General features: G+C 40.0%; 2 protein-coding genes across 2 annotated transcripts in view; both read right to left on the bottom strand.

Annotated features, from left to right (window-relative positions):
* LOC141148245 (transmembrane protease serine 9-like) overlaps nt 1–25,712 on the bottom strand; it is a 437,906-nt gene extending 412,194 nt beyond the window's left edge. Inside the window, exon 1 of the mRNA XM_073635506.1 lies at nt 25,690–25,712. The gene's annotated coding sequence lies outside the window, so the exon portion shown is untranslated. The remainder of the gene's footprint in view (nt 1–25,689) is intronic.
* LOC141148251 (serine protease 33-like) lies at nt 1,835–25,747 on the bottom strand. Its single transcript, XM_073635517.1, has 5 exons — nt 25,637–25,747; nt 17,480–17,675; nt 12,019–12,290; nt 5,597–5,751; nt 1,835–2,969 (listed from the first exon to the last, which is right to left on the bottom strand). Exons 1-5 carry the CDS (start codon nt 25,671–25,673, stop codon nt 2,607–2,609), a joined length of 1,023 nt encoding a protein of 340 aa, XP_073491618.1. The 5' UTR covers nt 25,674–25,747; the 3' UTR covers nt 1,835–2,606.
* Between the last annotated feature and the right edge of the window lie 1,063 nt (nt 25,748–26,810).

Here is a 26,810-nt window from a genome sequence, read left to right on the forward strand (position 1 = left end):
TGTTTTCCGTGGTCTTCCGGGTCTTTTGGTGTTGCTGAGCTCATTGGTGCGTTCTTTCTTTTTAAGGATGTTCCAAACAGTTGATTTGGCCACACCTAATGTTTTTGCTATCTCTCTGATGGGTTTGTTTTGTTTTTTCACTAATGATGGCTTGCTTCACTGATAGTGACAGCTCTTTGGATCTCATATTGAGAGTTGACAGCAACAGATTCCAAATGCAAATAGCACACTTGAAATGAACTCTGGACCTTTTATCTGCTCCTTGTAAATGGCATAATGATGGAACAGCTGAGCAGCCCCCATTACTTTTGGTCCCTTAAAAAGTGGGAGGCACATATACAAACTGTTGTAATTCTTACACCGTTTACCTGATTTGGATGTAAATACCCTCAAATTAAAGCTGAAAGTCTTCAGTTAAAGCACATCTTATTCATTTAATTTCAAATCCATTGTGGTGGTGTATAGATCCAAAAAGATTATAATTGTGTTGATGTCCCAATATTTATGGATCTGACTGTAAACGCAGTTTCTTCTAGTTTTGGGACTTTAACTGCTTGCCGCCCGCCAGCCGTCAAATGACGGCTGGGCAGTGCGGCTCTCGTTCTGGCCAGGCGTCAAATGATGTCCTCTGCTTCTCGGCTCTCTAGGGGGCGTGCGCGCGCCACGTCACTTGGGAGCCAATTGCATGTGCCCGGCGGCCGCGATGTCCGCCGGGCACACGCGATTACCCGGTAACAGAGCAGGATCATGGATCTGTGTGTACGTACACGATCCTCGTACTGTCAGGTGAGAGGAGACTGATGGTGTGTTCCCAGTACAGAGGAACACTGATCGGTCTCCCGAATCCCCTCCCCCTACAGTTAGAATCACTCCCTAGGAAACACATTTAACCCCTTGATCGCCCCCTAGTTTTAACCCCTTCCCTGCCAGTCACATTTATACAGTAATCAGTGTATTTTAGTAAAAAGTGTCCGATGTGTCCGCCGCAATATCCAAGTCATGATAAAAATTGCAGATCGCCGCCATTACTAGTAAAAAAATAAATAAATAAAAATTCCATAAATCTATCCACCTATATTGTAGATACTATAACGTTTGCGCAAACCAATCAATATATGCTTATTGCGATTTTTTTTTTACCAAAAATATGTATAAGAATACGTATCAGCCTAAACTGAGGAAAAAATGTGTTTTTTTTTTTTTTTTAATTTGGATGTTTATTATAGCAAAAAGTAAAAAATATTGTGTTTTTTTCACTCTTCTTTTGTTTATAGCGTAAGAAATAAAAAATGCAGAGGTGATCAAATACCACCAAAAAAAAGCTCTATTTTCAGGGAAAATAATTATAAAAATTTCATTTGTGTACAGTGTTGCATGACAGCGCAATTGTCATTCAAATTGTGACAGTGCTGAAAGCTGAAAAATGGCTTGGGTAGGAAGGGGGTTTAAGTGCCTTGTATTGAGGTGCCAAAAATGTTACTTAAATATGCTCTTCTGCTCAGTAGTAATGGGCTAAATGTCTATGCAGAACAGCTTCCTATCCCAGATGCATGAGTGGACCTCTCAAGGATTACATACAAAAAGCACCATTTCTTCTTCCCATGTAAGCTGCTAATTTACTAGTATTTATCAGTACAATTAATGCTGCACTTAGTTTGGTGCCCCCCCGATGTGCTTTCTTGGTACTGCAGGTGTATCCATCCACCCAGTATTGCTATCCTGGTCTGGGGTTCCCTGTTTTTGTGAGATTGTCCATCAGAGAGCCCTTAATATGTGATGAGCCTGATTTTAACTGTCACAATGTGAGTTGCCATTTGTCTTTTCACCACAATAAATCTGTATAACTTTTATTTTAAAACAGTTAAAAACAAGTGCAATTTGAACTTAGTACCATACATTTTATAGGTATATTACATAATATGGATACATAAAACGTATTTCCATGTGTTTTACGTTCAACCACTGGTAACTTCTTGTGAGGTCACAATATATCAAAGCCAAGGTATCTTTTTATTCTTCTCTCTTATTCCTGTTATCCAAAAATACCTTCCACATTGATCCAGAAGGAAAAAAGAAAACAAAAACAGGGGGAAGGAATGGAGGAGAGGTGGAATAGGGTTCAAAGCAAGAAGGAGGGAGAAGAGGAACAGAAGAGGAAAAACAATTTTATCCACTTGTCCTCTACCTGTCCTGGCAATGACTGCACTCAACACAGAGGTCCACTGTCCAAAAAAGTTTGCCTCTTCTGTTCCTCTCCTCCGTCCTTCTTGTTTCTTGCCCTAATTAATATATTACATGTTTGTTCTTGAATTCTTTAATGTGCACATAACTACATCATATAACTAGAACTATTTTTCAAATATTGAAAATAGAAGACATAGAAGACGGTTTGACTTATTTATTAAAGGAGTAGAGCATGCTCACTTTGTAACATTTTTTGCTTAGCTCAGCGAAGGCGGGAAAGCTGTGCTGACTTAAATCATCCAATCATATGTAACCAAAAAATAATAATTTTTTTCCTTCCACATGATTGGGTAAAGTGAATGTTCTCTACTATTTTAGTAAACATCTCCATTGTCTTCGTCAGCTGAAAAGAAAGTGTTTCATTATATTAGTGTCAGCAGAAGAGTAGTTGGGACCAGGATCATCCAGTAATGATGTGAAAGGCTGGGGGTCACTCCACTGTCTGGATCAATTATGTTGATGGGTCCTTCTTCAGATGTCGTTTTTGGTAAAGTAGCACTGGTGTATGGATAGAAACTTCCTCCACATGTCATTGTTGGTTTAGGGATATTTGATACATCATTGAATTTAACGTTCAGGTAGGTACTGATCCAGGTTTGGTAGGCCGTCACCAGTGTATAAACCCCGGGGAAGTTGGGGTATGCGCAGCCTACTCCCCAGCTCACAACTCCAACCTGGTACCATACGCCCTGGACTTTACACACCAGAGGTCCTCCTGAGTCTCCCTGTAAGACAATGATAATAATCAGCTGCAACAACGGATATCTTTTCAGGATGATTGAACAAAATGTTTCAATCTTAGCATTTACACAAACTAGTTGAGCACTTAGTAAATGGGTATGAAATTGGTACTGTACAAGAACTTTAGATAGCAGCAACCAAGTCAATTTTCATTTGGTAAATTCGCTTAAAGCAACTCTGTAGTCAAGCAAAACATGGGGGGGAAATGGAGTGTGGGATAGCGGTATGTAAATGGGGAATGGAACATTGAGGGTTTCTAACCCTTTTGTATATCATACCCATATACTGTATATACAACATCTATTAAAGCTGAACTCAAAACTAAACTATTTTAGTATAAGGGGTTGATAAAAAAATTTGCTTTGAAAATGTCTTAACATTTGTGCATGTGTAACAAATCATTCCCATAATATTTGTAATATGTGTTTGTTAGATTCCTTGTTGCTGTTCGCTTGGCATATGTAACAACCCCTAACATTTCGATTACAACAACCTAGTTACCAGTGACCCATCCTCCTGGCACTTTCAGTCAGCCAAGGATTCACAACTGACAGGTGAATATGATCAAAAAGCTCCCCTCCCTGAACCATATCAGGACATGTGCCTTTCACATGCAGGAGCACTTTGTCAGGGGTGACTCTCTGGAAACGTACCCTGTCCCCATGTTGATAAGGACAAGGGCTCTTCTCCACAACCTTGGGCTGTGGTTGTGGGGGTCTGCGGGTGGGGGGCTTTTTGGAATGTTGAAGCCCCCATAATCCCCACCCATGTGAATGAGTATGCCTAACCCACTCATCAAAAAGTAATTAATGAGTATGGCCTCAAGTTGAAGACTAATATACAACAAATAAAAGTGCCATCATCCAGATTTGAATTGAAAGAATGAGGGAGTGGAGGTGCGAGAGCAATTGCTGCCACTGGCCTACGCACGTCCATGCCTGAAAAGTTTGATTTTGGACTATCTCGGCACTTGATAATTGATAACAATTGATTGATCATAAAAATATATAAATTTTAATGCGTACAATACATAAATAAACAGACAATGTATGTTAAAAACAACAGTTTGTATACACCACAATTAACAAGTTACTGACGGGTTCAAGTGCCGAGATAGTCCAAAATCAAACTTTTCAGGCATGAACGTGCATAGGCCAGTGGCAGCAATTGCTCTCGCACCTCCACTCCCTCATTCTTTCCACTCATCAAAAAAGTGTAAAAAGTGAATAAAGACAAAACATGAGTTATTAAAAACACCTTTTAAAATGTCCCCCAATGTAGATCCATCGTCAATTATGCCGCCCACCGAACCACCGGACCCAAAAAAAACGAAAAACTCCAGCCTCATGGAAGGCTCCCTGCCAACTGTCTTCTCTCCGTCTGGCATATCTTAAATAGGTAAGGGGCAGAGTCACCTGATGACATCAGTGGGCGCCCCCTTGTGACATCAATGACCCAGCATGCCCCGGTTGGTGACCTCACAAGGGGTGGGGATGTCCGCAGACATCATTGGGTGACTCCGCCCCTTACCTATTTAAGAAATGGCAGACGGAGGAGCAGGCAGTCAGCAGGGATCCTTCAAAGAGGCCAGAAGGTTTTTTTTCCAGTCAGCGGGTGGCGTGATTGATGATGGATCTACACCGGAGGACATTGTTTTTGATTTTTGATTTTTTAATAAAGGAATTGTCAACTTGTGTACTGTCTTTAAACACTTTGTACACTTTTTTGGTGAATTGGTATGGGTACTATGTACCCCATACTCATTCACATGGGGGGTGGGATCTGGGGGCCCCCTTGTTAAAGGTGGTTTCCAGATTCTGATATGCACCCCGTGTGCAAACCCCCACAACCAGAGCTCAGGGTTGTGGGGAAGAGGCACTTGTTACCATTCACAGAGCCCCCCTGCCCCAAAGCACCCCTCCATGTTGAGGGCATGTGGCCTGGAATGGTTCAAGAGGGGGGGCTCTTGCTAGCCCCCCCTTTCCTGGCCTGCCGGGCTGCATGCTCGGATAAGGGTCTGGTAGAGATTTGGGAGGGGAACCCACGCTGTACTGTTTTTACATTTTGAAGTGGGGTCCCCCTTAGAATCCGTACCAGACCGGAAGAGCCTTGTATGAATTGGGGGGGCCCACACTGTTTTTCCAGCTGATGAGTCATTAAGGACGCGGCAGCCGGCTTTCCAGCCTGCTCCTTGACCACAAGCTATTCTTTACACAGAAATCAAATTGGTCTATCATTTTTTGACCAATCCTAATTTGAATCATTTCCTAAGAAAAACAAAAAAACAAAATGAATGTCAACGAAATTTGTTACTATTTCATTCAAACATTCGGATACATCTAGATAACCAAATTTAGCCCAAATTTACATTTGGACCAAAGAGAATTGCACATGTCTAGAGCCAACAGCACCAGTGGGCACAGCTAGTAGTGGATGTAAGTGACCTTACTCTGCAATATGGTTGCAAAGATCAGGTAGGTATAAGCTCTTTTTTATTGAAAAAAAATAGAGTTTACTATCACTTTAACTGATGCATGCATTGCTTCTGCTTCCTGTGAAAAAATCCAGACCTAAAGGTGAGCCATGCTAGAATGCTCTTGGGGTCACTCACCTGACAGGAGCCCTTATATCCATCCTTGTAGCCGGCACAAATCTGATCATACGGAATGCTGTAGGAACTTTCCACATTGTACAATGTTTGACATGTATTGCGGTCGATTAGGGGAACCATGACCTCCTGGAGGGTCCCATTGTTAACTACGCTCCCTGGTGATGAAACATAGAGAAGAAGATGATTACAATGTAAAAGACCTATAATAAATTATATATAAATTGTCCACCTTTATGCTCCTTTCACCCTTGTGCATTGCAGGAATGCACTTGAAGTATATACACATACGTAGCTACATAGTTACATAGTTGGTCTGGTTGCAAAAGACACACCCATCTAGTCCATCTAGTTCAACCAATAGAAGAAAAAAAATTGCACGCACAAATAGAAAACCTCCATATACACAATCGTATATACACAGGTGATCCAGAGGAGGAGGAAAAAAAACAATAAAGCATAATCCAATTTGCTCCAGTGGGGGAAAAAATCCTCCTTGATTCCCAGGAAGGCAATTTGATATTCCCTGGATCAACTACCCCTGGTACAAATGTAAATGCACGCATTGGGGGTGCCTACGCATGAAAACGTCAACTGAGCTACATGTTACCAATCATTGAGTACGCCAAAGTGAGATAAAAAATTTTAGGCACATTTTTCATGGTTAACTCTAAACTGGTCTGTTTTTTTAAATGGTGTTCATTATTGTCTCAGTATCTACAGGCTCAGACTACCCTATTACAGCATTGGTAGTTCTGAAAATTATTGGGCACCATGAGAAATTGATAAAGTAAGCATCTATAGCAAGTAAAAAAGATGGTCTTTACATTATGTCTTGTCGCTTGCATTGGTTAAGAGCAGTTCTTATTATAATTTGGCTTGATATTCAATCTGATCACTAAGTGGCAGAATAGTAGAGCATACTTACCTTGTGGAAGTCTGTGGACCGTCGCCAGCTGTAGTCTTCTCTGATCCTTTGGGGGCACCTGAGTGCATTGATACCTATGATTTATAAATTGTATGATGATTTCGATATATTATATCTATAATATATATATATGTATGATAGCTCTTAACCTTTTCACTGCCAGGCCCTGTGCTCCAATTTTGTACACTCAGGTGGCCAGACCATTTTTGAAATGTTTCCTTTGTTTTTTATTTTTCACTTATAGCTTTCAGAATTTGTAAAAGACCCCCCCAAACCATATATTTTCTAAAAGCACATGATAAGTAGAATAAAAAGAAGGTGCTACTGATTTTTTAGACCCCGCTGTATTTGCACAAATGTTTATCAAACCAAAATATTTGCAAAAAATACACTAAAACCATTATTAGCAGATAAAAACACAGCAAATTTTACAAAATTCCTACTAAATATAAAAGCTTAACCTGTATTGAGTGAATAAATAAAAAAATATTCATAACTTTTAAATTGCGCCTTTTTGCGAAATGGTGAAAATTGAACAGACACAAAAGTGTAAATATCCAAATTTCTCTAAAAATCTGAAGGTTTTCATTTTTCCCTTACAGCTTTCAAAATTTGTGAAAGACCCCCAAAACCATATATTTTCTGAAAGCATATGACCTCTAGAATAAAAAGAAGGTGCTACTGATTTTTTAGACCCTGCGGTATTTGTGCAAATGTTTATAGAACCAATATATTTGCAATGATGGTGGCTGTGGGGAGCGGGTTTGCAGGGGGGGGTCGGATCAGGTGGAGGGGGAGGTAATTAGTGCTGGGGGGAGAAGGGGGGAGAAGGTTGGTGAAGGAGATAGGATAGGAGAGGAGAGTGAGGGGGGGCAGTCTTAGATGAAAGAGTCTGCTGAACAATTCTGATATAAGCTTATGGTCTTTGAAGCGACCATAAGCTTATTAGGAGAGGGAGAAATCAGCCATACTGACCTGGCAGTGAGCACTTGAAAGGCATTTGAAAAATCTGTAAGGTGAACTTGCACAGGACCCCTCTTTGCCCCCCCCCTCCCCAGTCCTGCTGACCTGCATGGCGGCAATCGCCCATTCTGAACCCCGGTATAGCCGCCTCACAGCTACGGTACTTAGAAATCCTCTCAGCTTTCTCTCTTCTTCCTCCCTGCTGAGAGGACAGGCTATGCGGGTTTGGATTGGTCGGCGCTGACCAATTAAAATACTCCTAAACGTCCCTCCTGATGGGGTATGTTTAGGAGATTAAGCTCCAGGGACTTCTAAGTGCTGGAGCCGTGAGGCGACTATACTGGGGTTTAGAACGGGCGATCGCCGCCATGCAGGACTGGGGAGGGCGAGGAGGGGTCCTGTGTAAGTTCAGTTTGCAGATTTTTCTGTAAAGGTGAAATTACCCTTTAAGGTTTGACAGGTTGGATATCGATTTGTCCAACAGAGCCACATATTTTATATTTCATGCTCGCTTCCCGAAACACTCTGCGCTCCGAGGGCACTCTTTTTTTAAGCCTATTAGATCCTCTGGCTCTAATCAGGTGCTTAAAAAAACACTCCTCCACATTGGAATCCATGGTCTGGCACCACTGATATGTAGATCAGGGTGCCAGACGCAATGATAGGAGAGGCGGCAACTGTGCACCCTCTATGGATAGGCCACCACTGGTGACTTCCAAGCCGTCATGATTTGAAGCAGAAGATTCATAGTCAACTTTGCACAAAAGGAGAGCGGGCAGGCTGTACTACCTTATTAGTGGCCCTGTGCACAAATAATTGTCCAAATTGTATGCCACCATAGCACATGGTGTTGCTGCATTCAGAGGCAGCATTTAGCCACCTCTAAGCACAGCAAATTATTCACACCCCATCTCCCGTATGAAAGACTAAAGAAAAAGTTTGACACTGACATTTCAAATAAGTTAAAAGTCTCACTCAAGTTACCCAAGTAAACAAGAAATGATAATTAACACATGCATTGAATTTTAAAGTGGACCTATACTCTCTGAATCAATATTCATTTTTAATCCTTGTGTTGCTAGCATTAGTAAACAGATTGGAAGATATATTATATTTACTTGCTTTTTCTTACATTTCTTCAGTTGCCTCCTGGTTTGTGGAGTGGGCCAAAATGATATCATACATCCCAGGAATCTACAGGAGGAGTAGGAGGGGCCTTCTCAGTTGAGCACACCCTCCTGCCAACCTGCATGTCTGAGCTAATGGAAGATGAATTTCAGGAAGTAAATGCTACATTAATCTTCTGCCCTTACTCAAGATGGCTGCTTATAGGGGGATGTTTTTCAAAGTGATTTATCAAGAAAGTAAAGCATGGAGACATGGATGGATGAGGGAGTTTTCTTTAAATATTAAAACAAATTTATTGGCATTTTCAGTTTGTGGCCCTGAGATATAATTAAGTTCTGCTTTAAAGCAGATCTACAGGTATGATTTCTTTTTTTCTATTGAAAGCATCAAACACAATGTATGAATTTAATATTGAATTGAAAAAAAACCATATTGTACACAAAATAACCAGAAATATTGCGCAGCCCATGCACAATACGTGAGAAGCTTTATTAGACCACAATTTTAAAGGGAGAGACAAGGCAAGCTTTTATTAAAGTAGAAGTCCACCCTGACACTAAAATCCCTGCATCTACAGACATCAACAATCTAACACTAATCTTTCCAGCCCAGTAAAGGAGAAATCAGTATACATATCTTTTTGAAGCCGATCCGACCCAATCCCACGCTGAGCTTCGCTATGGAGGCGGGTGCAGAGGATACAACTGACAACGGAAGCCCCATAGTAAGTCTATGGGTGACGTCACTTCCCATTCATTTCATAGCCCTTGTTAGCTGTGTCCTCTGCAGAGCTTCCGCCACTGAAGACCGGATCAGATCGGCTTCAAAAAAGTATGTATACTGATTTCTTCTTTACAGGGCTAAATTGGTTAGTGTTAGATCATGGGTGTCTGGGATGCAGGGATTTTAGTGCTAGGGTGGACTTACACTTTGAGAAAAAAAAATATTGTTTTATTTCAAAAACAATAGGCAGAAAAATTGTGCAGTCAATATGCAACCAGATTTATTAGCCCACAAATTGAGAGGGAAAAATGAGGCAGGTTGTACTGTGAAATAAATATTTGAGCCTGTCACAGTATTTCAGAGACAAGAGTCTGAAATATTGCACAGACTTGATGAACTCCATGCAAGCTGTTTTAGTAGGTCACAATTTAGGAGAGATCAGGCAAGAAATAAAAGTTAGTGTATTATTTCACAAAGTGGGCAATATTTTGCAGTTGATGCATTGTACGACGTGTTAGGCCACAATTTAATAGTGAGAGAGCAGGCAGTTTTTATCATGAAATAAAAATCAGAGAGTATTATTTCAGAGACAATAACCAGAAATGTTGTACAGACACCATGCACACTATGCAAGAAACTTTAGTAGGCCACTGTTTAGGAGGACAAGCATATTATGATATAGAAATCAAAATGAGAGTGTATTATTTCACATTAAAAAAGGCGGAAATATTGTACAGACTTGATGCACAGCATGTAATAAGCTTTAGTAGTAGGTTTGGTTTTGGAGAGGGACACAAAGCAGGTTTTTTTATCAATACACTCCAACATACAATATGTATAATGTAGCATATATATATATATATATATATATATATATATATATATATATATATATATATATATATATATATATATATATATATATATATATATATATATATATATATTTAGCAGCACTTTATATTGTAACAATAATTCTATTTCCCTGCAAACACTCTGTCAGCTCTCGCTATCTACTCCAGGTCTCTCCAATATACACTAACAAAAGGCTGCTGGGAACAGTGACATTTATAGGGAAGGGGCTGGATCATAGAAAAACCCCCATTATTGACCATTGTAAGCAACATGACTCCAATTCAGAGGCCAGGAAGTTCAATATTGATTGGTTGCTAAAGCAATGAAGGAAGGATTCATTTGTCTTTCTCTTTAACTGCAAATTACTTGGGTTCGGGTAGAGCTTGTGTTTGACCCAAAAATTTAATCTCATACCTACTCCCAAGCTTGTAATTGAAAGTATTGGTGTGCTTTTTTTTGCCATATCCCGCTTGCAAGTCACATTAAAGAGGACCCTCTCCCCTTTACACTGATTAAAAAAAAAAATATATAAAAAAAAATAAACGTTTTCTTAAGTGTCCCCCCCAGTATCGTCACTAGGGTTGGTGTCACCAAGTGCAGTAAAGCATGGTGTCACCCCTCAACCCATAAAGTATAGTTACCCTTCAGTACAGACTCTCCTCCCTCAGTACAGACCCCCCTTCACTAGGTATAGACCCCCTCCATCAGTACAGACCCCCCTCAGCACAAACCACCCCCCTCCATTAGTACAGACCCCCCTCAGAACAAACCACCACCCTCATTCATTACAGACCCCCCTCAGGACAAACCACCCCCTCCATCAGTACAGACCCCCCTCAGGATAAACCCCCTTAATCAGTGTAGACCCCACTCAGGATAAACCCCCCTCCATCAGTGTAGACCCCCTCAGGATAAACCCCCCTCCATCAGTGTAGACACCCTCAGGATAAACCCCCCTCCATCAGTGCAGACCCCCCTCAGGATACCCCCCAAAAAGTGCAGACCCCCCTCAGGATACACATCCCTCCATCAGTGCAGACCCCCTCAGGATAAACCCCCCAATAAGTGCAGACCTCCCTCCGGATAACCCCCCAATAATTGCAGACCCACCTCAGGATAAACCCCCCCAATAAGTGCAGACACCCTCAGGATAAACCCCCCAATAAGTGCAGACCCCCTCAGAATAAACCCCCCAATAAGTGCAGACCTCCTCAGGATAACCCCCCAATAAGTGCAGACCCCCTCAGGATAACCCCTGTCGGTCAGTGCAGACCCCCCTCAGGATAATCCCCCCTCTCCTCATGCACCTGGGTGGCGGACAGAGGAAGATTCAGTGTTCAGCCACCAGGAGCATTGCTCAGACTGTCACTCTTCGGGCGGCTGTGGCACACTTGTGTATAATGAAAGGAAGCAGCCGCAGCAGGAGTGAGGAACATTCCGGCTGAAGAGCTCAGCCTCCAGGACCCTCCAACTCCCTTGACATGGTGTTACCCCTCTGTGGATGTCACCCGGGTGCAGGCCGCACACCCTGCCCCCCTTAGCAATGCCACTGGTGTCCCACATGGCAGTGCTCAGCTCCCCATGTCCTTTCATGATAATGGTTTGCCTATTAGACTTGAGTATGGCCACAATTTAGTATCAAGTTTTGCTCAATCCCCCCCCTTAGAGGTCAATAGAATTCTCTGCTAAGTTGAAGTTTCATGGATTTCGAAAGAAATTCAACAATCCCCCTGTGAATCTAACCCAGGCATAATCACCTATCCCTAAATAACAGGATGTATTGGGTGTGAGTGACAGGTCTGGCTTCTTAGTATGTAAAATGACTCACCTCCATAAGATCTTATTCCCCAGCCGGTCACCCAGCACTCCGTACCACAGGGGAAGGTGGTGATGTTAGATGGCAGACAGATTGGCATGATGTACTGAGTATAGTTGACAGGTGTGGCCAACTGCAATAGGGCGATGTCCCCAGTGTCCCCAATGCTTGTATAATTACCAATGACGATGATATTGCTTACATTGGCAACAGCTGTATGAGAGCTGATCACACCCAGCTCGTGCATGCCCAAATATACTTTATAATTCGATACCTGGATAGGACTGAAGAAAGAAAACAGAACATAACATGAATAAATGAGGACCCATCTGCTGCAGGAGGCAATGCAATACCATTACTATCAATGACCTTCAGAGTCTAATGAATGAAATACAACTTGTTCATAATTTGCTCTTTATGATTGTATGTACACAAGCCCAATGGTATGAATAGGATCATCAGAGCTTATTGTGATGCGAAGTCACTGTAATCTCTATTGACAACTCAGAAGTGGAATGCAATGTAAACAAGCAGAGCTCAGACTAAGGAAGGAAGAAGCAGCACAAAGCCAATCATTCAGTTCATATGCTGGCATGGAGTATGAAGATGGGAAAGAGAGCAGAGTGACAGAGAGATAAACCTATCACTGTGCTGCTTCTCCGTCACTGTCCAGTCATAGGCTGGAGGTGGGATCATGATGACATCATAGGCTCAGAGGAGCTGGGTTGAATAATGGCAGTCTGAAGGGCTGAGTACATCTACTGGCAGTAAATAAGGTTCTTTTTGGAACAGCTGAGGACTGAAGGGAAGTATTGCAGAAAAGCTGTCTTTCTATCCTCTAATGGGCTGTTACTTTGTTTTATTATTGTACTTTGAGTCTGCATTTATTTCTTGTATTTATTTATTTATCACATCTTTAGGTGTATATTGCATTTTAACTTTGAAAATGTAAATGGCCAACAGAAGCATACAACCTAAGGTGCAAAAGTTTGTATTTTGGCCCCAATTTTTAGACTAATGACCACTAAATATAATCATTTTTGTGTTTTTTTTGTGTTTTAATATCAGTTATGCATAGGTGTCCAAAACAAGATTTTTTCACGCATTTTAGCTGTACTTTGAGTTGTACACAATACGAATCCAAAAAGCAAAAGCATTCTTAACAATTTAAAGAGACAATAGCTGGGTTTTTTTTCCATACAAAAAATGTAATAATTAAATACTTAAATTAATAAATTAAATCTAAATAGCAGTGTTTTTTTTGTTTTGTTTTTTCTTGTTGTCTTTGCAGGTTTTGCGTGTTTAATTTGTTGATAATTGAGGGTTTTTTTTTTTCAATAGGGTCTAATTAAACAATAACATCTAAATAGTTAAAAAAAAGTGTTTTTTTTATTCTTTGTCTTATTTTCTTTGCATGTTTGTGTGTGTAATTGGTAGAAATGTGAGTATTTTTTTATTCAACGGGATATTAAAAAATAAGTTAATATACATAGCCTACAAATTTTGTCCTTTTAATTTTCTTTGCATGTTTTGTGTGTGTGTGTGTACTTGGTTGGTATTTAAGGGTTTTTATTCAATAGAAAAACAAAAAAAAACAAAAAACAAATAAGAGAATTGAGTTGGGATCAGCAGCAAGAACCCCAAAAAACAAGTTTTGATGAGAGTATTGACCCACAAGGACTTAGTCCATAACTGGGTTACCAGCAAATAGGCAGCGGTAGAGGACCAACAGGTCAAGGTCACAATGAGGGAATGTGCCCAGTAGGTGTCTAGGGAGTGCATAAATAGCCTGTGGCTTGGACCAGCAGGATTCTTGTCCAGGAGGAGAGGTTCCCAGCCTGAAGGGCAGTCCAGGTGTGCATCTACATTTGTTCATCAAGGTCCCAGATGTGTTAGATCGGGGAGGGGGGGGGCTATCCTACCTAACATTTTTGGAACTGATTGAGAGATTCTACTGAGGATCTGATCTGGAACATTTCAAGAAATGTCTATTCTGATATTGAAAGGAGACATCCAAGTATCCAGGGACATTTGTGAGTACAGGCCTGTGTGAAAGATTCTAGTGACTGTGTGCTGCTACTACAGGCGGTCCCCGGGTTACAAACAAGACAGGGACTGTAGGTTTGTTCTTATGTAGAATCTGTTTGTAATTTGGAACAGGTCCATTTTTAAGTGTAGCTCCAACCAAAAAATCTATTTTTAAGCTTTTTGGATAACATAGGGAAGGGTTATCACCCCTGTGACATTTGTTTTGCTGTCTGTGCACCTCTTCAGAAGATTTCACCTCACTTTCTGTCCCAATGACAATTGGATTTTGAAAATTTTGGGTTGTTGTGGAAACAAGGATTGGTGATAAAGCATCAGCGGAGAAACCTTTTTCCCATATTAACTCTTACAGGAGAGAATTTCCCTTCCTAGGAGTAGATTTCCTCTCACTTCCTATTGTCTCCCTCCGTTTGTAAGTAGGAGTCCTTTGTAAGTCGGTTGTTTGTAAGTACGGGACTGCCTGTATCTAATATGCTACTAAATCACGTAGTGCGGTGAGCAGTATGAACTTGTGCGTTGTCCTGGAGAAACAGGACGCCCTTAGTGATCGAACCAGGCCGTTTTTTCTGCAGACATGAATGCACATCACTCAGGACATGACAGTAATATTCACTGTTGATAGTGGCACCACGGGGTAGAAAGTCCACATGAATAACTCCACGTTTGTCCCAGAAAACACTTGCCAACACTTTACCTTCAGACGCAATTGTTTGAATTTTTTTTGGTGGTGGTGAGTCTATGGTGGAGCACGCATTAACACTTTTGTCTACCATCTTGATTAAAGGTCTCTGGACTGGCCTGCGACATTTGCGATGCCTATTAGTAATAGGACACACTTACCACTTACTACTGGATGTAGTACCACCTTGCTACCACCTCTTTTTATACCTGTAAAAGTCCCGGTTTGGCTTTAATACCCGTCATATATATCTAGCGGTTTTTCTGTTTTTGTTTTTTTTTTGCATGTACAAAATCCAAATTTACATGGGCCTAGTGGCCTGGAGATATACAAGCAAACCAACACCGTAACACTAGTTTACCGTTCAATCCACGTATAACAATAACAAATTGTAAAACAACGTTATAGAGTACATAAGGAAATAAGGAACTTAAGGAAATACAACTATAGGTTATATGGTGAGTATTAGGAACAATAGGGAGATAAGTACAGCGCTGCGCTAAAATCAGAAGAAACACTAAAATAGCAGCTAACACACCTATAGACTCAAGGTAGGGGATAACAACAAAAATAAAAGTGTAGCGCTATATATCATACAGACATATTAATCGAAAAAACATAAGTGCATACAGACAGTAAGTAGAACCTTATCACACCTTGTATGACCATAAATGTAGATTGCACAATAAAGTGACACTGTTTTATACAACAAAACAGTTAGGGTGAAACAATAAATAGTAAATTTTAATTGACAATTACTGTATAAGCAATAACTTGTATTTGAAAAACCGTAAAGGTTCGGCAAATCTACCACCTGAATTTATACAAAGAAAAAAGTCCACAATGTAAATTTGTAGAAAAATTTGTGAAAGAAAAAAAACACCACCAAAAGTCTATGGGGGTTGCACGCTGGAAATGGTGGAAATGTAATTCCCAGGTTCACAAGTAGATGAAATTCACCAAATCTGGCAGGTAAGTAGACAATGAAGGAACCACAGGTGAACAGAGGATCTAGATTGGTGTCGGGGCCCACACCGGAAACATCAAGTGGCTTACCGGAACTTAATGACTTGAAAAGACATACGTCATACAAGTCAAAAAGGCTTATTGACCAACCAGTCTGGACAGTGTATCTTGTCAAGTATCCTCAGCATACAGTAGGAAGGGGGGTGTCAGCACAACTTCCACAACCATAAGTAATCTGACAAAGGCCAAACGAATATTCATGTGCCATGCAAGAAGTAAAAAAACTCACATAGCGTGATAACGTTTAAACACAGGTTTATTAAAATAGTTAAAAATAAACTCATATATTAGGAGATCAAAGACAGCTCAAACATCATATAGCGGTAATCGTGAGGGGTCCACCCGACATGTTTCAGCTAAGGAGCCATCATCTGGTTTGGTGAATTTCATCTACTTGTGAACCTGGGAGTTACATTTCCACCATTTCCAGCGTGCAACCCCCATAGACTTTTGGTGGTGTTTTTTTTCTTTCACTAATTTTTCTACAAATTTACATTGTGGACTTTTTCCTTTGTATAAATTCAGGTGGTAGATTTGCCGAACCTTTACGGTTTTTCAAATACAAGTTATTGCTTATAATTGTCAATTAAGATTTACTATTTATTGTTTCACCCTAGCTGTTTTGTTGTATAACACAGTGTCACTTTATTGTGCAATCTACATTTATGGTCATACAAGGTGTGATAAGGTTCTACTTACTGTCTGTATGCACTTATGTTTTTTCGATTAATATGTCTCTATAATATATAGCGCTACACTTTTATTTTTGTTTATATGGTGAGTATTACCAGACTTTGTAACACGTAGGCCCGAAGTGACCTGATTTTTAGGAAAGTCAAATCCAAGTTGGCGTTGACTGTGTTGTGAGTTAAGCTGGTTTCTCGCGCTAAGTACTTAAGCATTTTTTATTGAGTTTTACTAGCACAAAATGCAAGGAAGTGAACATCATATATTATTGCATATAAGAAATTATAGAGTCAACATGTAAGTTTGAGATTTCATATTTCATCAAAATTTAACTAGGTCTAGCAAAATCTTATAGGAAAGAGGACAATCACATTTAGTGTTGAGCTTATAAAGTTTTTGTACATAGAATAACAAATGTAAAACTGTGTTTAGTTTCAAACTGTAGCTAAGGGGAATATAAAGTTAGAGTGGTAAGTGCAAAGGAATCAAAGTTTAGGTGGGAACCCAGCACAAACGAGAAATCTATCTATCTATCTATCTATCTATCTATCTATCTATCTATCTATCTATCTATCTATCTATCTATCTATCTATCTATCTATCTAGTTCTTCAGCCATGGCGGATAAACTGTATGGTGATGGCTGAGAGCAGATGTTGATTTTTTTTTTCTTCAGAAGTAGTTTATTTTCAGGATTGTTAGTATCTGTTTTTCTTCTTTTGGAGGTAATGATGGTTTGTGGTTATGAGTAAGTGAACAGAAGACCACCTAATGCCTATCTATCCACAGTGAATACACATATGAATAGCTGAATGAGGGGTTCAATATTAGCACTCACAAAGGGAAACATAACCTAATCAATGATGACCAATGATGCACAGCTGACAGTTTTAAAGTGGACACTTCATATAAAATGAACATTGTATGAATTCACAGACAGTATACATGACTGTTTTTTAGAAACATTTTTTCCAAAAGCAGAATGATTGGTGTCTGATGGAAGAATTGTTTTATAACGGTAATATGTTATACTCACTTGTGGATGCAATGTGCTGCCGTCATAACCCACCCTGGTGAGATCAGGGAGCCCCCACATACAAATACTCCATTATTTGTAAGAGCGACCTGCCAGGGCCATTCCCCATCCAACGCATCTGTACCGCCAACTATCCGACTGGACACCAACGGGGAACCGCACACTGAATAATCTGCAGCACCAAAAGCATTGCCAGCTGAGACAAAAATAAAATAAAAAAATAGTTTGAATTTGTTTGGCTTCCACAATAAAATAAGTATATAAAAAATAATACACACAAACAATGAACCCATATTTATTGGTGTGTTACCTTTCAGGGGATAAAAGTCCTCAGGACTTATTCTGATGCAAGAGATTTTGATAACACAAATGTCAGCCATGTATTTTCAACCCAACCAGTTTATACTTTTTTTATGTCTACCAGGTCATTCAATCTGGAAGACTGAGACAATCTTCTAAATGGACCATGTCCCCACAGCACCCTTCATTCACAAAGCAAAATGCAAGCGGACATCACCATGTCTGCATTATTTAGAATCTGGAGAAGACCTAAAGATGAAGCGGACCCTGGGAATTATGTTATTGGGCTGAAGACATCTAAAAAAAAGGTATGTTTAACCAATTGACCTCCAGAAGGTTTTAACCCTCATTTATAATCAAGTGAAACCCACCCACCTGGGTGGAGAGAAAGTGCTGCCATCCCAAAATATGATTTATTTGAAAAGTTACTCCCAAGGGCCTATAGGCAGCTAGAAAAAAATTGGACTGAATAGAATATATCAAAAAAAGTTCTTTATTACGTACAAATATATGAAAAAAAACACATCAATTAAAAACTGCATGAGCTCTGGTATGCATGGTATCCAAACATGAGATGTCAATATTGCAAATAGCAAAAAAAGAGTTTCTTAACACTAAATGCTATTGCTCACAGAAGAGTCTGAACGCGTTTTGATAGTATATTGTTCTGATCTTCCTCAGGGGGTGGAAGACATCTTCAAATTGAAAATTTTGTGCATGACCAGAGTCGACCCCTCATTTATGACCAGGACATTTGTTGCTATTCAGCACCGTGCTCCTTTAACTGGCAATTGCCACACTGTACCCAAAATAAAATTGATATTTTTTTCACACAAATAAAGCTTTCTTAGTGGTATTTGATTACCAATGTGTTTTTTCTTTTGTTTTTCTTCTTATATAAATTAAAAAATACTGAACTTTTTTAAAATAAAAGTAAATTTTTCTTAGTTTCTGTTATAAAATTTTTATGATCGCAGTGATTGAGACAAAAAAGGAAGTGCATTAAAAATAGCCACGTCTGTAAATCATTGAGGACAAAATAAATGGTAGTACTAGGTATTACCAGGAGGGCGGATTTCAAGGCTAAGAAACAATGGGGAGGAAACAGTATAAAATTTACAAATTTATTAAAGTTAACAATTACATAGAAAAAATAAGAATATATAGCATTTATGCATCTATGTATGATGTGCAGGGAGCCCTTGTATGTCTACGCGTTTCACCGCTAGGCTTCCTCAGGACACGGCCAAGGTTCACAAATGAGACAGATAAGAGAATATGTTTCTCTATGTGAAATGAGATACAATGCCATTAGAAACACATTACGAACACATAGACAAACTGTTCAAGATAAAAATCATGCGCTGGGCACATATGAATATCGGAGCGAAACATCAGACCGGTACCTTAGTTTTGAAGTACAATGTCATATACAGTCATTGTAAGGTGCATTGAGAAGCTAAAAAACTGAAAAAAGAGCAGATGTGATCAGTCTCAATACAGAAATGTGTGTCACAGCAAAACAATGCAAAAGTTTTTTTAAGGAGTGAACTTACTAGATTGCATATAGCTGAATCTATGAACAGGGGCATGTGAGTAATAGGTTGCTATTCCTGATTCTGAAAGGCCAAAGGGAAAGAGGGCCCAAAGGTTTCCAACAAAGAGTCCTTCATTCAATTTCAGCTGTGCTGATGGCTATATATAGCCTAACAGCTTATCGCTGTATCTATGAATGAAAAATAGAGTGAGATAAATAAAACTGGTATATAGAGGTAAGAGCTTTATAATGAGTAACAACCAGCTAAGTACTTACATTCAAAATACGAATATTACAATATGCCCCTGGGAGACAGCAATCCACTGCACACAAGGCAGCAAGTAGTTTTACTACTGAGATATCCTACAATACCCACAAGCTCTGGAAGCCTTCTACATCAGTGATCAGTGTATCACATGATGCTAGCTCTACGATCAGCAGTAATCAATTTAGACTATAAATAGACTACCCTTCGTCCACAGCCTTGTGTGCAGTGGATTGCTGTCTCCCTATTGTAATATTCGTATTTTGAATGTAAGTACTTAGCTGGTTGTTAGTCATTATAAAGCTCTTACCTCTATATACCGATTTTATTATCTCACTCTATTTTTCATTCATAGATACGGCGTTATGCTGTTAGGCTATATATAGCCATCAGCACAGCTGAAATTGAATGAAGGACTCTTTGTTGGAAACCTTTGGGCCCCCTTAGCCTTGAAAGTCCGCCCTCCTGGTAATATCTAGTACTACCATTTATTTTGGTCGCAGTGATTGGTCAAAGCGTGTGCAATTCTAATTCTTTTATATCCCCTTCCCGCCGACCGTACGCATATCTGCGTACTCGGCTTTCGGGGGTTATACCGGGATGATGCCCGCAGCTGCAGGCATCATCCCGGTACCGTTGTTTCCAGCGGGCGATCGGCTATCCGTATATAACAACCGATGCAGCTAAAAGCCGCTCGGCTGTTATACCGGAGGAGCGGGATGGGACATCCCCCCCCTCCCGCCTCCTCCAGCCGCTCTTACCGGGCCTCCCGTGCGATCGGGAGGCCCGGTGTCCAATCCGATGCCTCCAGCGGCTGTGGGGGCGGGCTGGAATGAAGCTGTGGGTGGCTTTGTTCCAGCCTTCTCAATGTAAACGCGGAAGCGACGTCATGACGTCACGTCCCGTTTACTCGGCTGCCAATGGTGCCGAATTTTAAAAAATGCACAATATTCAGAATCGCCATTTTCGGCGATCTGAATACTTTGAAGTGCAGAGGAGGGATCGGGGGTCTTTTAGACCCCCGATCCCTCCATAAAGAGTACCTGTCACCACCTATTACTGTCACAAGGGATGTTTACATTCCTTGTGACAGCAATAAAAGTAAAAAAAAAAAACATTTTTTTTTAAACACCATTTATAAGTATAAAAATAAATAAAATAAATAAAAAAAAAAAGTTTTAAAGCGCAGCGAAGAAAACGCATACGGAAGTCGCGCCGGCATATGTAAACGGTGTTCAAATCACACATGTGAGGTATCGCCGCAATTTTCAGAGCAAGAGCAATAATTCTAGCCCTACACCTCCTCTGTAACTCTAACCTGGTAACCGTAAAAAAAATTTAAAGCGTTGCCTATGGAAATTCATAGCTACCATAGTTTGTCGCCATTCCACGAGTGCGTGCAATTATAAAGCGTGACATGTTTGGTATCTATTTACTCGGCATAACATCATCTTTCACATTATACAAAAACAATTGGGGTAACTTTACTGTTTGGATTTTTTAAAATTCATGGAATTGTCCCTTTTCCAAAAATTTGCGTTTAAAACACTGCTGCACAAATACTGTGTGATATAAAATATTGCAACAATCTATATTTTATTCTCTAGATTGTCTGATAAAAAATATATATGTATAATGTTTGGGGGTTCTAAGTAATTTTCTAGCAAAAAATATGGATTTTAACTTGTAAACACCAAATTTCAAAAATAGGCTTAGTCATGAAAGGGATATTTTACCGAAAGTTCTGTAATACAGTATATTGCATTTGTTAGCCTAAAACCACCCTTAAGCCCTGTACACATGATCAGAAAATCATCCGAAAAATACCGCTTTCGGAGAGATAATCTGATTGTTAGTGCACAGCTTTCGAGAGCTGATCATGTCAGTTCATCCAATATTATCTGATCGGATATGCACAAAAAAAATTCTGTACGATATCAGATCATATGATTTTCCTTTAACCACTTGCCGACCACCCCGTCATTATACTGCGGCATGTTGGCACACTCCAAAGACAGGCTGGTAGGTTAATTGGATCCTGTCTAAATTGTCCCTAGTATGTGTATGTATGTATGTGAGTTAGGGACCTTAGATTGTAAGTTCCTTGAGGGTAGGGACTGATGTGAATGTACAATGTATATGTAAAGCACTGTGTAAATTGACAGCGTTCTATAATTACCTGAAATAAATAAATAATAACTTAACTCTTACTAAGTATTAAATTATTGGTATTGGAATTTCCTTTCAAATTTGGCTGTTAGTAACGAATACAAATTTATCCAAAGTTACGAATTATTCAAAATATCGAATGCCGTATCTAAACGAATAGAACTTAACGCATTAACAATAATAAATAACAATAATAAAACCTTGTTATTATTATTTATTATTAATTTGTTCCGTTCAATTTGTTTAGATACGGCATTCGATATTTTGGATAATTCGTAACTTCGGAAAAATTTGTATTCGTTACTAACAGACAAATTTGAAAGGAAATTCCAATTTCTATAATTTAATAGTTAGTTATTATTAGTTAGTTATTTATTCTTTAGAATTTTCGGATTTTCTTTCTTATTTTTGGATTTTCACTTTTTAGAATTTACGAATATTAGAATTTTCTAATTTAATAATTTACGAATTGCGATCATAACAAATGACCCGAAAAACTGAAAAAAAAAACAAAAAAAAAAACTATTGAAGCGCAAAACTTCTCAAAGGTTTTCAGGGAGTTGAGGTTTCACATTTAATTATTAACCACTTGCTTACTGGGCACTTAAACCCCCCTCCTATCCAGACCAATTTTCAGCTTTCAGTGCTGATGCACTTTGAATGACAATTGCGCGGTCATGCTACACTGTAATTTTTCTCCTTCATTGATGTACGCTGACGAGGTGGCACTGATGGGCACGGATAGGTGGCAGTGATTGGCACTGATGGGTGGCAGTGATGGGCAGTGATGGGTGGCAGTGATGGGCACTGATGGGTGGCAATAATGGGCACTGATCGGTTACACTTGATAGGCAGCACTGCTAGGTGGCACTGATTTGCACCACTGGTGGGCATTGATAGGTGCCACCTGTGGGCATTAATAGGTGGCACTCATGGGCATTGATAGGTGGCACTGGTGGGCACTGTGGGCACTGGCAGGTGGCAATGGCAGGTGGCACTGGCAGGGGGTACTGGTGGGCACAGATGAGGCAGCATTGCCTCTTCCTCTTCAGGATTGATGTCCCTTGCAGATGGCTTGCAGATTGACTTTTTTTTCTCCTCACGCTGTCAGCATGAGGAGAAAAAAAAACGATTACCGAGCTTTTGTTTACGTCATGTGATCAGCTGTCATTGGCTGACAGCTGATCACATGGTAAGGGGCTGGGACCGGCCCCTTACTCTGATCTGTGATCACCCCAGTCTCAGTGACTCAGTGATCACAGCGCCCGCTGCTCGCGCCCTGCAGGGGACGTGCAGGGCACATGTACAGGGGAGGCCGTCATATGACGGCCTCCAGGAAATTCAGATCCACGCTGTGGCCATCATTCGGCTATAGCGCGGATGCCAAGAGGTTAAGCAAATAATTAAATATCCCTGATATTGTGTTGGGAGGGAGCATGGGGTGGAAGAAGATTTGTGCGGCATGGTGCTAGAAAGGGTGAATTTTTTTATTTTTATTTTTTTGGAGGGGGGGCATTTGGGTTGGGGGATAGGGAGGTAATTTGTACTGGGAGGAGGGGGGATTTATGCTTAGGGGGTAGACATGCAGATTAGTGCTCAGTGTTTTTGTGGGGGGAATTTTGCTGACACATAATGCTCATACATATTGGGGGAGGGGGGTTTGCACAGTTTGGCATGCTCACCCTGGGCTCTTTATAACCTTATCCCAGCATTGTGCACATGGAAGTATACAGATGCTTGTTATCTAAAAAAAAACATCCTTTACAATCACTTAAAGGACAATAGGTGTCCTTTTTTGAAACCTCAGGAGATGTAAGCAGAATGTTCTTGTTTCTCATTATATTACCACTGGAAGTTCCAATTAAGTTCTCAACCATAAATAGTTCTCCCAACCACTGTCTGTTTTTGTCTGTTTTCTTTGTGCTTTTTTTTTTTTTTTAACTCACACAAGTGACAAACTATTAACACCAATTCTACAGACTGAGGCTACATAGGTAGGGTAATGAAAGGCAGATAAAATGATACAGAAAGGGAAATTGGCACTGTTCGTGAAAGTAAAAAATATATATTAGTGAGAGAACCTCTGACTAAATAATGTATAAGCTTAATGTATACGGCCCAAATTATAAGGATAAAAAACGAAACCAAGTAGGTGTGTTATAAAACATCAGAGAAAATGAGAATGTGAGCAGTGAAAAAATGAAATTCTGAATGTAAAAAATGTGAATAGGGATGTGTCTGCAATCACGTATGACTCTGTGAATATGCAAAAAATGTAAAGTGCAAATAAAAACTAAAATAACATAAAAAAACAAGTGCGTAAAATCTGTGATATTACCACAATAAAAAGTATATATATAACTGGAGGTACTTGAACAACATATAATGACCAGAGAACTGAATAATGGAAACAAAAATCAAAAATCAAAATGAAAAAAAAGTGAAAAAGTATGAGATATATATACACATGACTGTATATATATAGAAAATCCCAAAAACAATCAATCAAATGTCCATTATTAGGTAACTCAGAGTATGGAACATATATGTATGATGACAGAGTCCCAGAACAATGATTCAAATGGCAATCAGTGAATGGTGGACTGTGTTCACCTCTAGAGATGAACACATGGTGTAAGATATCCGAAAGTGCTGAGGAACCCGTAACCGCATAGAGAGGCTGTTGGGAGCTGTGTGACACCAGAGGGATTTCTTACCTAGGGGGACTTCTCCATCTGGATTCAGCTTTTATGCCTGTTACCCCTGCAGGGGTTAGGTGCTCTGGTGAGTGCAACAACAAGAGGGGCATGCGGTTGGAAAACCGGAGCACTGAAGAGTCACCATACATATTTGTTCCATACACTCAGTTACTTAATAATGGACATTTGATTGGTTGTTTTTGGGATTTTCTATATATATATACAGTCACGTGTATATATATCTCATACTTTTTCACTTTTTTTCATTTTGATTTTTGATTTTTGTTTCCATCATTCGGTTCTCTGGTCATTATATGTTGTTCAAGTACTTCCAGTTATATATATACTTTTTATTGTGGGTATACATTGGAGGTTATATCACAGATATTACGCACTTGTCTTTTTATGTTATTTTAGTTTTTATTTGCACTTTACATTTTTTGCATATTCACAGAGTCATACGTGATTGCAGACACATCCCTATTCACATATTTTACATTCAGGATTTCATTCTTTCACTGCTCACATTCTCATTTTCTCTGATGTTTTATAACACACCTACTTGGTTTAGTTTTTTATCATTATAATTTGGGCCCTATACTTTAAGCTTATACATTATTTAGTCAGAGGTTCTCTCACTAATATATATTTTTTACTTTCACGAACAGCGCCAATCCCTCTTTCTGTATCATGTTATTATCCTGGACTCCACCCGGTGGTGTTCTTCATAGGGGGGCTGCAGTTCTTTTATTTTTTAAGCGTGGAAAATTTGCTCTTAATGAAAGGCAGATGTCTATGATGTTTAACCTCTAAATAAAATCACTCTGTTCATCTCAAGTTACAATGATCTCAGGAAAAAAAATAAAAAGTAGATTAGCTTATTTTATAGCAATTCTTACCAAAGAAGCTTAATGGGCAAAATTCCCACTTCAGCAAAATGTCACCAACAGTGGGAATCAGTAATTTTGCAGCAAAATAATTGTATCTGAAATCACTCCACTCCTCCCTAGTTATAATGATCCCAGGAATCCGCAAAGTCAGCAAAGAAATTTTAGACGGAGAGTTCTTAGGTATGATAATGGGCAGCTCACTGCGGTCCCAATTTACAAGGTACTTTGTTTATCATTTTGTTGGGTAGGCCTCGGTGAGGCTTTAGTTCAGCGCAGATGTTTAGATGAGCTACTTACCTGTGGCTAGGAGGACGAGTGCAATCAACGTTCCCATCCCAGCAGAGTAGAAGATGTTCAGCAGATCTCTTTTGCCCTCTCTCTCATTAATCTGTGAAGAACAACATTTTTAGTTCATGAATTTAAGCCTTTTTAGCTTCCTCATTCTTGATAAAAGTCTAGTTTGGCTAGACAAGCTCTGGTTTTCTGTCTAGTCATTACTAATCTTGTCTAGCATTCCACCTGTCACCTATATTGCAGTGGCAACTCACAAATTCCTCAGAGCCTAACACATTGCATTGCAGAGGATTTATTTTTTTTAGTGCATTAGAGCAGTCGTCATCAACCCTGTCCTCAGGCCCCACCAACAGGCCAGGTTTGCAAGATAACTGAAATACATAACAGGTGATATCATTTGCTGCTCAGTGATTGAAGTATTCTAGTCTGCATCTCCCCAAGGTAATACATAAAACCTGACCACTGCATTACAGCAAGGGGGACTTCACCATTAGATTAGCTATAGAAGGGTCGGTGTTTCCTCCAGCTCAACCAATATAAAAAATAATTGCAAGAGAAAAACAAAGGAAAGGATGCCTTTGGCAGATGATATTCTGTTGGAAGTGCTTTTGTCTACCAAAGGATTCCTTAAGCATTTTTTATCTGTTTGTCTAACAGTGCTGGATCTAGCCTACCTGATGCGGGATGCAGTAAAAAATGTCAGGTGGACAGAGGATGGGAGGTCAGCCGGACAGTGTACAGGGGGTCAGCAAGGCAGAGGATAAGGTCAGCAGTTTGTAGGGCAGTGTACAGGGCCTATTAGCTTGCAGGATGGTGTAGAGGGTGTTAGCAGGGTAGAGGAAAGTAGGTCAGCAGCATGAAAGACAGGGGTCAGCAGAACGGAGAATAGGAGGTCAGCAGGGAGTGTACAGGAATTGGTGAGGTGGTGTACTGGGGGGTCATCAGAGGAGTATACAGGGATGGCATGGCAGAGGACAGGAGCCACTGCTGGCAGGAGAGTGGACAGGGGCACCTTTGGCAGGAGTAAGGACAGGGGTCACCATTGGCAGTAGGGAGTATGGTATGGGGATCACTGCTGGCAGGGGTGAGGACAGGGGTCACTGCTGGCAGGATAGAGGGCAAGGGTCACCTCTGGCAATAGAGGAAACAGAGGTCACAGCTGAAAATAGACAGGACT

Source organism: Aquarana catesbeiana, linkage group LG06 (assembly GCF_042186555.1).
Source record: "Aquarana catesbeiana isolate 2022-GZ linkage group LG06, ASM4218655v1, whole genome shotgun sequence".
NCBI classification, from domain to species: domain Eukaryota; kingdom Metazoa; phylum Chordata; class Amphibia; order Anura; family Ranidae; genus Aquarana; species Aquarana catesbeiana.